The 14483-nt window shown below is 52.9% G+C and overlaps 4 protein-coding genes across 4 annotated transcripts; 2 read left to right on the forward strand and 2 right to left on the reverse strand.

Annotated features, from left to right (window-relative positions):
• Positions 1–401: 401 nt before the first annotated feature.
• QC763_117690 (uncharacterized protein) lies at positions 402–7389 on the forward strand (the record flags this gene model as incomplete). The annotated part of the gene is made up of 9 exons (XM_062908359.1): positions 402–896; positions 953–1098; positions 1154–1412; positions 1467–1592; positions 1657–2428; positions 2492–2666; positions 2719–3212; positions 3277–4441; positions 4503–7389. 9 exons carry the CDS (start codon positions 402–404, stop codon positions 7387–7389), a joined length of 6519 nt encoding a protein of 2172 aa, XP_062771445.1.
• A 173-nt stretch (positions 7390–7562) lies between these two features.
• Positions 7563–10088, reverse strand: QC763_117700 (uncharacterized protein). Its single transcript, XM_062908360.1, has 5 exons — positions 9467–10088; positions 9376–9416; positions 9151–9325; positions 8690–9029; positions 7563–8616 (listed from the first exon to the last, which is right to left on the reverse strand). The coding sequence occupies exons 1-5, from the start codon at positions 9706–9708 to the stop codon at positions 7630–7632; spliced, it is 1785 nt and encodes a 594-aa protein (XP_062771446.1). The 5' UTR covers positions 9709–10088; the 3' UTR covers positions 7563–7629.
• Positions 10089–10223: 135 nt separating this feature from the next.
• On the reverse strand, positions 10224–12392 carry QC763_117710 (uncharacterized protein). Its single transcript, XM_062908361.1, has 3 exons — positions 11195–12392; positions 11088–11143; positions 10224–10997 (listed from the first exon to the last, which is right to left on the reverse strand). The coding sequence occupies exons 1-3, from the start codon at positions 11983–11985 to the stop codon at positions 10450–10452; spliced, it is 1395 nt and encodes a 464-aa protein (XP_062771447.1). The 5' UTR covers positions 11986–12392; the 3' UTR covers positions 10224–10449.
• QC763_117720 (uncharacterized protein) lies at positions 11893–13877 on the forward strand (the record flags this gene model as incomplete). Its single annotated transcript, XM_062908362.1, has 4 exons — positions 11893–12899; positions 12958–13228; positions 13284–13471; positions 13527–13877. Exons 1-4 carry the CDS (start codon positions 12633–12635, stop codon positions 13875–13877), a joined length of 1077 nt encoding a protein of 358 aa, XP_062771448.1. The 5' UTR covers positions 11893–12632.
• Between the last annotated feature and the right edge of the window lie 606 nt (positions 13878–14483).

A 14483-nucleotide genomic window follows, 5' to 3' on the forward strand; every position in this document is an offset into this window, starting at 1 on the left:
AGTATACACCGGCCGAAGACCTTGTGGCAGGATCATGATAGCCCAAGGCAGTTTCTTGTGAGGTCGTGATGGTGCCAACCATTATTTGGCCTGGGAAGGGTTGAGCGTCAAGATATCCCATTGCGTGCCACTTATAAGGAGCTCTTGTCCCTATACGATGATGTTGTGCAGTCTTTTTGGTCACCGCAACTCTCTTCACCTGTCACTCCTTTACAACGGTGAAGATGCTGCTCTGCACGCTCTTTTCTCTGTTTCTTTACTTCAGATGTCTGAAAGCAGAATGGATCTATGCGGATCCAGAACGCTTTCCACATGTACCTGAATACGGACCCCAGGTGAGGGCTACCATTCTTGACAGTTTTGAAGCCTCTGACTAACCACTTCAGGCCAACTTTCCTTACATGGTTGACAACCAAAAGAATTATTATGGAGTAGCACCAGACAAGGGCAAACAAAATGGCCCAGTCTGGAGATACAGCGAGAGCTTTGCCAAATACATGTCCAACCTCCGAGCCAACAAAGTCATTCGAGGTGGTTATGGTAAAGGACTAACACCCAGAGCCGGGGACCGCCCTCAAAATCACCTCAATGGCACTCTAGGTTCAAATAGCGCCCTATATCTCAACAACACCCGGACTCTGTTGAGTCGTGGCTCGGCCCCACTTCACAAGCGGGCTTCCGATTACTGGCTTACCACACTTGGTCCCTTGGGAATACAACCGCATGCTGGCGGAAACAACTACAAGTTCTACCGTGATGTTGTTGCTGATTACGGTGCTGACAACACTGGTGAGAGCGATGCTTCAGAGGCCATAAATGCCGCCGTAGAGGATGGCAACCGCTGTGGGCTGGAGTGTGGCAACACTTTCACTCAGGGAGCCATCATCTACTTCCCCGTGAGTACCTCGACTTCACCACTGATATCAAAAGATGGGAGACTGACACAACACAGCCGGGCACGTACAAAATCTGCAGCCCCGTTGTCCAGCTATACTACTCACAGTTCATTGGTGATCCGCACGATCCACCAACCATCAAGGGATGCAAGTCGTTCAAAGGAATTGCCCTCTTCGATGCTGATCCGTATATTCCCGGAGGGTATGTTGATATCTTTGACTCTTCGCTCCCAGCACATGAACTGACCGCCATTTAGGGGCGGCCAAAACTGGTACATCAACCAAAACCAATTCTTCCGTCAGATCCGGAACTTCATCTTTGACCTGACGGAGATGCCCATCTCCACGGCCGACAATGACCAGCCCCTGGTTCCCACTGGTATTCATTGGCAGGTGTCGCAGGCAACTTCGTTGGAGAACTTGGTCTTCAACATGCCCAAAGCCACGGATGATGAAACGACAACTGCCGTGGGAATCTTTACCGAGAACGGGTCTGGTGGTTTTGTTGCTGATCTGGTATGTTTCGTTTGCAATGATTTCGGGGTGACAAAGCTGACACCACTTTTTTAGACCTTCAATGGAGGAGCTGTTGGTTGGCGTGCTGGGTCTCAGCAATATACGGCACGCAACCTGAAGTTTAACGGCTGCCTGACAGCCGTTCAGATGATTTGGGATTGGGGGTTTAACTGGCAAGGGGTAAGGCTCCCTCCTTTCTCAAGGCTCATTCCAGACATTCTCCAACTAACATTGCCCACCTCAGATTGAAGTCAAAGACAGCGCCATTGCCTTCAACATCAGCGGCCGTGGAGGAGCCACAGGACAAGGCATTGGCTCCATCTCGGTAATCGATTCCTCCATTACCAACACTCCAATCGGCATCCTGACAAACTCCCACGAACAATCCCCCAACATCGTTCTCGATAATGTCAAGATCTCCAACGTCGCCCAAGTTGTTCAAGTGGACAACGGTCCTTCCCTTCTCTCCGGCACATCTGACACCACAACCATTGACCTCTGGGCCCACGGCCGCCGCTACAATGGGAACAAGGGGTCATCCGAGACCGGACCAGTGAAAGCCCCTTCTAAAGCCGCCGGGTTGTTGGGAGACGACAAGAAGCTGTTCACCAAGTCTCGCCCTCAATACGCCGACTTTAGCCCCGAAAACTTCCTTGTTGCTACCAAAGAAGGCATCAAGAACGATGGCACCGGCGATCAGACCCTCGCTATCAACGCCTTCTTACTTAAAGCCAAGGCCAACAGCCAGATTGCCTATTTCCCGGCAGGTATTTACCAGGTGGGCGGGACAGTGTTCATCCCCACGGGCAGCAGAGTGGTTGGTTCCAGTTGGTCGCAGATACAAGGGAGCGGGTTTTACTTTGCTGATATGAACGCCCCGAGGGTGATGGTTAGGGTTGGAAACAGGGGAGACTTGGGAACGATGGAGATTACGGACATGCTATTCACGGTCAAGGGGGCGACGGCGGGTGCAATTTTGGTGGAATGGAATGTTTCTGGGGATGAGCAAGGAGCTGGTGAGGATTCCTCCTTTTCTACCTGGCGATGTCCGTACTAATCTAAACTTGGTATGTTGATAGCTGGCATGTGGGATTCGCATGTGCGTGTGGGAGGCGGCATAGGGACTGACCTTGACATTGACAACTGTCCCAAGGGTGGTTTCAACGATCAATGCATATGCGCGTCTATGCTCCTCCATGTGACTGCGCAGGCCTCGGGGTACTTTGAGAACGTCTGGGTTTGGGTAGCAGACCAGTGAGTACTGATCGATTTTCGGATGGACACTTCAAGACTAACCGACGTGCAGTGACAATGACATGGTTGTCTATGACTCTCCTGACAAGCTCATCAACCAGATCAGTCTTTATGCCGCGAGATGTACCTTGATTGAGTCCCAAGAGCCGACATGGTTCTATGGCACTGGATCAGAACACTGCGTCATGTATCAGTACCAGTTGAACAAGGCGAAGAACGTCTACCTCGGCCATATTCAGTCGGAGACGCCTTACTATCAGCCCAACCCTGTGGCACCTTACCCATTCGATGGCGCGAGGCCCATGGCGGCAGACCCGTCGTTTTTGGAATGCACCACGGACAGCTGTAAAGCTGGCTGGGGTCTGCGCATCATTGACTCGGAGAACATCACTATTCACGGGTCTGGGTTGTACAGCTTCTTCCAGGACTACTATCAGGACTGTCTCGAGACGTTTGACTGCCAGGACAAGATTCTGGAAGTCAAAGGGTCGAAAAATGTGGCCATCTTCAACCTCTTCACTGTAGGGACGGTCAATATTGCCTCGGGTATTGAGTGAGTCTGTTGGACCTGATATTGCGGTCGAGCTTCATACTGATACCACTCACCTAGCGACACGAATATCTTTAGGAATGAATCTAACCAACGGTAAGTCAAATTCGTCGGCTACCCAACAAGAAGGAAATATCAACAGGCTAACAAGAGATAGCGGCTTCACCACCGAGGTCAGTGTTTGGCTTCCCTTGGACGGCTCTGACAATATCAATGTTGTATATGTCGGTCCGGAGATCTGGGACAGACCAACGGCTGCCTGCTCGCCGCCTTGCGTTCTCGTATTACCCACGAGCACCCTGGGCCAAGACACCACCATATCTCCGTCTGAATACACCACATCGCTGGAATACGGTCGCCAGGGCTCTTCAACCGGCCCCGGGGGACAGGTTATCACGACTTTTTATACCACTACAACCACCATTACTATTACTGTACCGCCCATTACCATCCCGAAAAATAGTGGCCTGCCTTACTCCAATGTCAACGTCACGCGAGGGCAGGGTGGAGGCGGCTTCATAGCGACCCCCAGAGTTGAGATCCCGCCTATTGGAGTTCCTCTCCCTGATGGCAATGGCGGCACCACCACCCGTCAAGTATTCCTTCCGCCCTGGCCTGATGTCAACCGCGGTCCGCCAGAGGACTGGGAGTATGATGGACCATGGGGTAATCCTAGCCCTATCCCGAGTGGCGGCGTCGGCCAGGCTTTCCACACCCCGTGGTCGACGATGGTAACGGCCTCCGCGGCCACAGTCACGACCTTGACATTTCCGGCCATTGTACACCCACAGACATACCAGTGTCCTCCGTCAAGCGAGATATCCTTCAACACACCTCGCATGACTCTCACGGTAGACTGTCCTACTCCGACAGAGTTCAAGTTTGGGTTCTCGTGCCCAACAACAAAGGTGGTGACGTTTCTGGGACCGTCAGCGGGTGTGTTTACAGTTGACTGCACTGTATCATCAGTTTGGGACTTTCCTCGATTCCCGGAGCCAACACCTGGCCCTTCGGAATCAACAACCAGCGATGAGCCTCTCCCAGTGTGGACTACGTGGCCGCCTGGAGAGATCACGCCCGTGGAGAGAGAAGTCGAAGAGTCAGAGCCCGAGGATGACGGTACTTTCACATCTTGCAAGCTTTGGTTTTTCTTTTTCTGCATTCGCTGGGATAATATCAAGATTGGGGGGTGGAAGTGGACGTTGCCGCCTGGTATCTATCCTCCGTAAGTTGCTTCTTCATATCGAATCTCTAGACGAGATCTGAGAACTAACATGGCAAAACAGAGGGCCTCCGCCGCCCTTCATAAAGTTTCCCTTCAAGGTTGAAGGCACACTGCCGCCATGGCCAGAAATCACCATTGGCCGTGACAGGAAACTTACATACTCCAACGAACCTACGAGCTGCACCACCAAGTCGGCATCGCTCTGCACGACAACAACCATCTTTTCTGTGACCAAGATTGCAGAAGACTCAACCCGGACAACAGCCACCGCCACCTCGCGACAGTGCGAGACGGTCAGGGGCTGCGATGTGACGGACCAGAACACGAGGACCGTGTCGACTGCGATAGAGTCGTGCACGCCAAAGCCGAGAGTAAAAGCTCGAGACGGCGATGATCCCAGTCTTTTGAACCCACGACAGAACGGCAACGGCAACGGCTGCGGCAAGAATGCCATTGTGTATCCCAAGGATCCCAAGAGCGCGGGCGATATTCCGTCCTTGCTCAGCGCGTATGCCGGAAAATACGAGACGATCGGCGTCCCGGAGTTGAACATTGTCGGTTACTGGTGGGTGCCTCTGCTAGACGAGGAGACCATGAAGAGGTTGAAGAGTTCACCCTTTGTGAACGACGCCTACTATTACCAAGACTGGAACAATGCTGGCAATGGGCCAGACAGGTCAGGGAATATCAACGGTGAGATGGCGCTACCCGCTCATTCCGAGGGTATTACTCACGATGATGACGGTTGGACGTCGCTCGCGTCTCCTCTGTTCAAAAGAGCCCGCACGACTACGGCCACGAATTTTTGGGCGTCATCTATCGTGTCGCTCCCCAAAGGCTGGAACTGGCGAGAAGCGGGTACAGATTCATACGACTACAGCAATCTTGCCAATCCCTATCTGTATCAGTGGGATGACCAAGGAGGAAGCACGGAACACACCATCTACGTGACGGGCGAGGCGAGGGTGTGGACCGATCATCCCGAGTTCAAGGCATCCGAAGGATTTCAGGGTGAACTCGATATCGTGCTTCCAGGAGGCAAATACGACGTCGAAAACGACAAGGCAGATGCCTTTCATGGCACCTGTGTCGCTGCATATGCCATCGGAGCGAAGCTGGGCATCTGCAAGAAGTGTCGAGGTGTTTGGTTCGAAACGAAGCTATGGTCTACCGATGACCCCTATTTCAACCCGAACTTTGTACGCGAGCGCGGCATTGCCCATCTGATGGCCGCGTTTCGAGATATTCATCTCAGGGGAAACGCAAAGAAGGCAGTCATCAACATGTCGTGGTCGTACCCTCCGGGGAAGGCCATTCCGGCCACTCTCCAATCTACCCACTGGGTCTTGACCGAACTGGACAAAATGGGTGTTGTGCTTGTGGCTTCATCGGGTAACCATGCACACGATGAGGGCAGGGAAATCAGCCGGTTTCCAGCTCGCTTCGCCAGTTCAGACAAGGGAAGAAACCCTTACGGAGAGATAAAGAACCTCATTGTGGTCGGTGCCACTCAAAACATCGGTATCGAATACACCAGGGGCCAGACGTCCAATTACATGACCACCTTCGCCCCGGGCGAAAACGTCCCATGCACCAGCGACCCCAACGCCGCAGGCGACAAGTATTCCAGAAATATGGCGTCTGGCACCTCAGCAGCAGCGCCTCAAGTTGCGGGTTTGGCGGCTTACTGGCGCTCCCTTCCGTCTAAGTGGCAGACGCAGCTCGAGGAGCCAGCCAATGTCAAGAAACTGATTCGGCTTTTCCACCGACGATATGGCTTCTGGAACGCTCAGAGGGAAAAGAACTTTCCCATCTTGGCTCAGAGTAAGCCGGTAATCTGGAACGGCCAAGTCAAAGACAAGAACTGTCTTGTTGATTATGACACTCGCCAAACTTGGGACACCACCAAGGCCTGTCCAGACATTCCTGACCGGCTCAGCACCCTTCCTGAGAACCCTGGTGAGTCGGTAAACTGCAACAATCCGGCACCTCCACCCAACAGCAAGAGACAAGCCGGCAGCGGTGGTAGCTGTCCTTTTACCCCCGGCGGCTCCGGCGCAGAAAAGTCCATTGACTACCAGCCCAAACCCACACCCTCCCCAACCTGCCAGTCCAACAACTGCGGCGGCAAGCTCTGTACCGGGTTCTTCTGCCGACCAAAGCCATCCGGTATCCCGCCCGATTATATGGACCCCAAAGATCCCAACGCCGGCAACCCCGTCCCTGTCACCCACATCCCGGGTCCTAACAAACCGACCACCACCCGTGGCGGGGGTGGCACACCTACCCCTTCCCCGGAATGTGACGACAAGTGCAAGCTTGACCGTGGCAACCCCTGCCGATGTGGCGACACTGGTTGCGATGAACAGTCTCCTGCGTGCTGCCACAATGCCTCCTGTCCCAAGTGTGACTGTCCCAAGAACGGGGATGGGTGCTCCAAGAACTCGCCAGCTTGTTGTGCGAGTGGGACTTGTCAGTGGCAGTATACCGGTGGCGGAGGGGGCTTGGAGCCAAACCCAGTTGATGAGCCCGACAGTGGCGCCAACAGAGTTGCTTCACCACCATCGTCGACGGAGACGGTGACGGAGGATCCCGAGCATGTTGATGCCGTGTATGAGATTTATTCGGAGAGGGATGCGAAGGGAGGGTTTGTGGTTAGTGGGTTTAGCGGGGATGTTAACGGGACGGTTGTTGGGATGGGCGGTGTGGCGCCGGATTGGGTGATGAGTGGGAATGGGACATCGGGATTGGAGACGAGCTATAAGGGGGTTGTGGCGTATGGGAGACGGTGTGACTTTTTGGCGGGGAGTGTGAATGGGTATGAGGGAATGGAGAGGCCAGGGATGGTGGTTGGGGCGCTGACTTGTGAGGGGGTCGCGCCGGCTGTTTGTGTCAGGGGAGAGGGAGGAGGGGAGGTGAGGGAGGAGTTGGTTTGTAGGTGGGAGTAGAGGGTGTATGATATTGTCAATCTGTATGATGTTGATGGAGATGGGGGAATTTTATAGATTTAGATGTAGAAAGAATGGATATATAACTTTGGTTTGTTGAAATGGTTGTGAAAGGTGAAAAGAGGGGAGCAGAAAGGAAAGCATCAAAGAGGAAAGAGGAAGTAACCTAGAAGCAAGACGGGAAGGAGCGAGGGCATTGTATCAAAAACCAGATGACAAGACAGTAGGTATGAACCACCTCTAATAGCTCCAAGGCCTCCTCCCCAACCTCTCGTTCTCCTCCGGCCTCCCCTCTTTGGGGATCTCAGCCTCATCCTCATTCAAATACCAACTCGGATCGCCCCCTCTCTTCCCCTCCTCCGTTACAGTCTGGGTCACACTCCACCCATTCCCCAACCACCCCAGTCTATTATTCCCATTTTCCAACCCCTCATAATCATAGTCCTCCCACCTCGGACTCCTGAGCGTCTCCAAAGCATGGAGCGTGCTCCCCGGCCAGAGACCGACGATCCTATCCCCCCTTTTGTACCAGGAATGGCACTTGTCCATGTAGACCGTGTTCTTGAAGTAAGCCTGGGTGTAGGACTCGAAATCGGCGACGCGTTTGGGTTTGGGCTCGATGGAGGCGTAGTCTTCTTTTTGGAGCTTGCGGATGTAAGAGGTTAGGTAGTCGACTAGGGCTTCGAGGATTTTGGTGAGGGAGCCGAAGCCGATGGCGGAGTTGGGGCCGAAGAGGAAGAAGAGGTTGGGGAAGTTGTGGGTTGTGATTGAGAGGTAGGTTTCGGGGTGGTGGAACCAGTGTTGGGATAGGGTGAGGGAGTTGCGCCCTAAAAGGGGGAAGGGGGGTGCGGTGCCGACGTTGAAGCCGGTGGCGCAGATTATGGCGTCGAATGCATGGTGGGAAGAGGGAGAGGTGACGATGCCAGTGGGGGTGATGGATGCTATGGGAGAGGGGATTACGGTTACGTTTGGCTCGAGAAGGGAATCCAGAAATCCGGGGCCGGGGGTTACGCGACGGCAGCCGGGGGCGAAGGTGGGGATTATGAGCCGGAGTAAATCGGGGCGGGAGGAGAGTTTGGCTGTCATGGACGAGTGGAAGAAGGCTTGGGAAGAGATCTGGTCCGGGTGGGAGAGGAGGGTAGTTGACTGGATTGTGTTGCCTAGGTCTTCGAAGACTTTGCGGAATTTGAGGAAGAGTTGAGGGTCGGAGCGGAGGGTGGATTTTTGCTCTTCAGAGACTGGAAACATATCAGAGCTGGCCCAAAAGGGGGGAGGGATCGATGGATATACATTTTGTGACCTTGGGGTCGAAGCCGAGTGCTGCCATGCCTTGGTCACCGAATTCCGGAGAAATCCACGTTGGCGAGCGCATGAAGCATTTCAGCTGGGTGCCCGGGATCTTTTGGAGTTGGGGGATGATTTGAATCGCGGAGGAGCCGTTGCCTATGACTCCGATGCGTTTGTTGCTAAAGTCATAGCTCGTGTCCCAGGCCCCAGAATGCATTATTTTGCCGGTGAAGGTGTCCAGGCCGGGGATGGAGGGCCAGGAGGGTTCGCTGAGCTGGCCGCGGGCTGTGACGAGGATGTTGGCGCTGTCGGTGAAGGTCTCGCCGGTTGTTATATTGTGGACTTTGACGTTCCTTTGCCAAACGTTAGTAAGGTGATCGAACCGGAAGGGGAGGGCATTTTGTCAATCTGCTGATGCGGCGAAAGGGCAATGTGTGAACGTGCTAATGTGGAAAAGGGGGCAAAAACACAAACCATTTTTTGGCCACGTTATCCCATTCACCACCTTCCACTCGATGACTGAGTTTGATGAATCTCATTGCCCCAAAGCGAGTAGCTACATCTTCAAGATACTCCCGTATCTCGCTACCAGGGGCATAAAGCGCGCTCCAGTTGGGATTTGGGGCGAAGGTGTACTGATAGGAGTATGCTGTCTTTTGTTGGCTGCCATTCTTGGTGGTACGAGAGCAACTGACTTACAAGGAACATCACAGGCCACCCCGGGATATCTATTCGCATGCCTGGAGTTGTTGGACAACAGAACTTGAGATCAGGTATATGGAGGACTTACCACACTCCCCCAACACCATCCGCCTTCTCATACACCACCAATTCCACATTTCTCAGTCGCTCGGGGATCCTAATCGCAGCCAGTATCCCGGAGAATCCAGCGCCAACAACGATAACTCGAAGCGGACGGAGATTTTCAACAGGTGTATCCTTCAAAACGAAAGGCCTAGGCTCATGACCATTGATGCCATTGCCATTGACGGCATGTCCATTCAACCCGTTAGGCTCCGTAGAGAGTGTCATTGTATGATATAGAAGGTTTCAAAACAAACCAAGGTACCTTGAGTAGAGATCATCGACAAAAGCAACAATACAATCAACAACGCACAAGACACCATCTATATAAACTAGACTTCCATCCTCTGAGTGGGTGTCCTCATATATCCCTACATATATCCACCACCAACACCCAACACGCAGAAGCATATCCGACAGTTAGGTTCGGTACACAGGTTACACAACCGGTGACCCTCACATAAACACGATTAAACTATTGATGCGTCCCCATAACCAACATGGTGTGGCAACCAATGGAACTTGTGGGTGGTCCTAGATGCTTGGGATACCAACGGCCCAAAATGCTTCCTCATCATCGTGCCGAACAGTGCGTGACAGGTGATATGTCACCACCACCTTCATAGTCGTGCGGAGTAATGAGGAGATGAGGGGCCCTCGATCCATCAAAACTCGGCAGTCAATATCGTGCCGGCAACAGACAGCCGGGAATAAGCAAGCTTGCCACATGTAGTTGGAGACAAGGCTGGTACAAATATTCTTCAATTCCTCTCTAGCTATGTACTTTTGGTTTTTCTTGCTCTATAATCCAACATCATCACGACTCGAGGTCGTTGACGGGTAACTCCAGGCTCTCCTGAACAGAACAAAAAAACAAAAGGGTATCGATGCCTGCTAAGAACAAATTGCAAAGAAAAGAAATGGCGGGTGTAACGTATCAGTCAGAGCAGCGCAAGGCACGCATCATCATCATAGTTCGATGAAGTCCTTTTGCTCAGTGAAATCGAGACCACCAGTCTCATCTTCGCCAATGAACTCGTCAACCTCGTCCGAGTCCACATCATAATCGTCGATAGACTCCCCATCGTCGTCGCTTGAAACATCCTCCATCTCTACGTCTTCGCTCTTGGAGCTCGACGCTTTGCGAAGGACGCTTGCCCTCTCTCGGTGGGGGAGCTTACAACCCCGGATCTTACACGTGCCTGTGTTGCTAAAATCGGGGCACTCAAACACATGCCGCTCGGGGCATTCTGCACCTCCTTCGCAGTAGCCGTAGAAGCCAAAGGAGCGACATACGGGGGCAGCTGTAGACACTTTCACGTGAGCATACTTGCAATCAGACTTGGTGCAGCTATCTCGAGCATAGTGCAAACAGGCTGGGGTGCGCTCGGGGGTGGGGTCATGGGAGAGATCGCAGTCATCGCCGTTGGGGCAGCCGCCCAGCAAAAAGTCTTTGCAGATGGCAACCTTGTGGGGGTCGTGGGTATACCGGCACTGGGGGCCTTTGGCGCAGGAGCCTACAAGCATGTTAGATCGTTTCGCTGGGCTTACCGAACACCAATCAGGGTGACTTGGTCCACGGCGTCGGTCGAAGAATATAGAGTTACCCATCATCGAAAACTGTTTGCAAGGCACGTTGACTTTCTTCACGGTGCCAGATTGCCTGGATATGCTGTAAGTCAGCGGTCACACTTGACGGTTCGGGAAGACATACCGCTGGGCCTTGACAACGCCATGCCGATACAGGTTGCCGTTCTTGCTTCTGTAAAACTTGACACCGCCAACCACGGCCATCCTGGGGGTTGCCTTGGCCGAGTTTCCATCGCCTGCGCTAGGATAAGTGACTTCTCCGTCTCCAGTTGAACGCGAGCTTGACGCACCGGGAACCTTGACAAGCTTGCTGCCTTGTTTCGTCACGGTGAATTGGATGCCGTCAACGGTGATAACATATTTGCCGGCGGTTTTCTGATGGTTAGCTGTCTCATAGCCTCCATTGGTTGCCAATCGGTTGAGATGACTGATCAACTTGGCGCGCTCTTGTCTGTTTTTGGCGGCGAGTTGCTGTTGCCGAGTTTGTTCCATTGCCTGGCGACGTGACGGTGCTTCCTGCTGGTAGACCGAGGAGTTGATGATCTGAAGATGGCGGTCATTCTTGTGGACCCAAGAACTGGTAGAGGTATCTGATGAAGCTCCGAGATCGTCGACAGATCTGCTTGACGGAGAGGCGCCATTCAAAACCAGAGTCCTGTTACGATGAACAGGCCTCGGGGCACCATGGTAACCACGGTACGGATGTCCGCGGTGGGATCCTCGGTAGTACCCTGTATCTTTGGGAACATCAATATCGGTGCGGCGGGCACTCTTCGAGTCGATGGACATACGGTGCTGGGCTCGGAAGGGCGGGGGAGGGATGAGGCCGGCCTGCTGATTCTTGTGGCGATTAACGCGACTGGCCAGGCGAGCGATCCTCTCCATGACCTCGCGGTCCTCGGCGGAGGTTGACATGTTGTCGGTGGTATCACGTGTAGCGTATATTTCAAGGTTGTGATAATCTGCAGCCAGTACCAGCAAGAGTCGAAAGTTGTACGCAAAAGCAAAGTTGCGGTGATGGTCGAGAATGCGAATTCAAGTGGGATGAAAGAGGGAAAGAAATCGGTGCACAGGGCAAGCGGGGAATTGTGGCCCAGCCAAATGGCGCTAAGAGCGACCAATGGGTTCTCGGGGTTTAGTGGCAACTGCCGCTGCCCTTGCGTCATCAACCGAGCGCGAGACTGATAAGAGCACGAAATATGATGATAAGCCCTGGAAGTTTCAAAGAGTAGCCGTAGTAAACTTTGCTGCGTGGGAGCTTTACTGCGATATGAAAAAGGCTGTTGTTGGAGAGTTGAGGATAACAAGGCTTGGGGGCAACCCGATCCGTTGATCTCGGATCCGCATTTGTCCAGGGATTCCCAGCAGACAAAAGCCGCTAGAACCGCCCCACTTTCATCGCTACCGCTAGCACTACAGCAGCGCGTGCTTACCTCAGTGGCTGGCCAGGCAGGTCCTTGAATTCAAGCATCTTCTTTGTCTCGACATTCGAGACCATCTATTCTTGCGACATCTCACCGCAGGCAGCAAACACGACTATTCCAACTACATCATAAGAAGCCATGGCTGGATTTATCAAGACCGAGGAGCAGAAGCCAGTCAAGGCTGAGCCCGACGCGGCCAACGGCTCGCCGTTCATGGAGGACCTGCTTGACGAGTCGGCCGATCTCGAGTTCTACGACAAGTTTAAAGACTCTGCCGACACGTACGATAGGATGTACCTGGCGCGTCTCCCCAGTTATCTATGGGAAGCTTGGTCGAAATTGGATGACGATGACGAGATCGAAATTGGCAAGATTCGACAGTTCCAGGACAAAGACGGCAAAATGGTTGGTGTCCCTCTACTGCGCTGTCTCTCGCACTTTTACTGACATCTTGTGGTAACAGCAACTCCAGATGCTCCTTCACTCTAACATTCAGCCACATCAAGAACTTCCCAAGGAGTACAATCTCGATGTCCACAACCCTGACGTTCACAACACCTTCGTCTTCACCGAGCAGGATCTAGGCAGCTACGCGGCCAAGAACAAGGAGAGGGCAAAGGCGTTGGCTGCCGGTATCCCGGCTCATCTTTTGCGTCAGCAACAGCAAAAGCAGTCAGGAGAGTCGTCGGACCGAGGGAGAAGAAGCGGCCCATATACGCGGAAGGCGATTCCAAGTGAGCAGTCCCGCTCTTTGCTTGTAGGTTTTTGTTTGCTAACCTTTGTTTGCAGAGAAAACCAGAATTGCTGGCAGAATCAAGCACGAAGTACTTTGCACGCCCGCCGCCAACCCCGAGACCGAAAGATTTCTCTTCTCTCGCACGAAGAAGACGCAAGAAACGAAGAAGGAAGTCAAGGTGTACGAGGCTGGTACCAACCCTCGAGGCTTGTCTGGAGACAAGGAGTGGGCTGGATATCTCGTATGTTTTCTTCGATGGCGCCCTTTAACTCGCCGCATCGCTAACAACCTCACAGAAAGTTACCGAGAAACCCACCAAGGCCAAGAAGATGGAGAACAAGACCGCGCGCTGGCCCGAGAACCAACTCCTCGATGCCATCGCCGAATGCTTCGGCCGCCACAGGTTCTGGTCTATCAAGGCTATCCGCGCCGTCATCCCACAGCCAGAGGTTTATTTGCGGGAGACCCTCGAGAAGATTGCTGTGCTTCATCGTTCTGGGTCTTTTGCCAACCACTGGGAGTTAAAGGCAGAGTACAAGAGCATGCTCAAGACGGCGCAGCCGGAGGACGGTGCGGCAGCTCCACCACCCGATAACAACATTAGCGACGAAGAGGACGAGGACATCAAGATGGAGGATGTGATTTAGGAAAGACATCAACGGTCAAGACGACACGGAGGATTTGTATAAACAGCCCTGGGAGATGGGAACTGGAGAAAGAGTTTTCGATCTTCAACGGCAGCAAAATCTCGCCGTCGCTGCCGCCTCAAGGACGCAAGGCGCCGTCCTTAGGCACGCAAGTATGGGTAGAGAAAAATGAAAACGAGTGATACCCCTGAGGTGAGGAGAAGGAGTGGGTCTGTTTTTTGTCTGCTTTGTACATTAATGCTGAAAGGGCAGGGGAGGGTGACACTTGGGCGTTTGTTGGGTTTGGCAGCGAACAGCTGCAATGCCTTTGAACAAGGCAGACACACAGAATAGAGATATCTGGCATGGATAACACCAAGCGTGTGTTATGAAAAGTAACCATGTAGTCCAAGTGGGGTCAAAGGTTTTTTGAGTGTGTCTATAAATTGATCAACCCGTTTCCCGCTTTACATGCAGGCCAAGTTTGATTCTGCCGTCATCTCGCATTTGCTGCACATACAACGTCTCACTACTGACTGACTATCTAAAACACTTTGTTTTTTTGTTTCGTTCTGAATCTTATTCTCTTCACAATACCCAAGAAACTTTCACCGCAACCATATACCC

Source organism: Podospora pseudopauciseta, chromosome 1 (assembly GCF_035222475.1).
Source record: "Podospora pseudopauciseta strain CBS 411.78 chromosome 1, whole genome shotgun sequence".
Lineage (NCBI taxonomy): Eukaryota > Fungi > Ascomycota > Sordariomycetes > Sordariales > Podosporaceae > Podospora > Podospora pseudopauciseta.

Bases quoted from the DNA above. Each gene is read 5' to 3' on its own strand.
- QC763_117700 (XM_062908360.1), bottom strand. From the start codon at position 9,708: ATGACACTCTCTACGGAGCCTAACGGGTTGAATGGACATGCCGTCAAT. The intron at 9,326-9,375 runs GTAAGTCAGTTG...AACAAAAGACAG, and splicing joins GGTGGCCTGTGATGTTCCTT to CATACTCCTATCAGTACACC. The intron at 8,617-8,689 runs GTCACAAAATGT...GTCTCTGAAGAG, and splicing joins CACTCGGCTTCGACCCCAAG to CAAAAATCCACCCTCCGCTC.
- QC763_117710 (XM_062908361.1), bottom strand. From the start codon at position 11,985: ATGTCAACCTCCGCCGAGGACCGCGAGGTCATGGAGAGGATCGCTCGC. The intron at 11,144-11,194 runs GTATGTCTTCCC...CAGCATATCCAG, and splicing joins GGCGTTGTCAAGGCCCAGCG to GCAATCTGGCACCGTGAAGA. The intron at 10,998-11,087 runs GTAACTCTATAT...ACATGCTTGTAG, and splicing joins CAAACAGTTTTCGATGATGG to GCTCCTGCGCCAAAGGCCCC.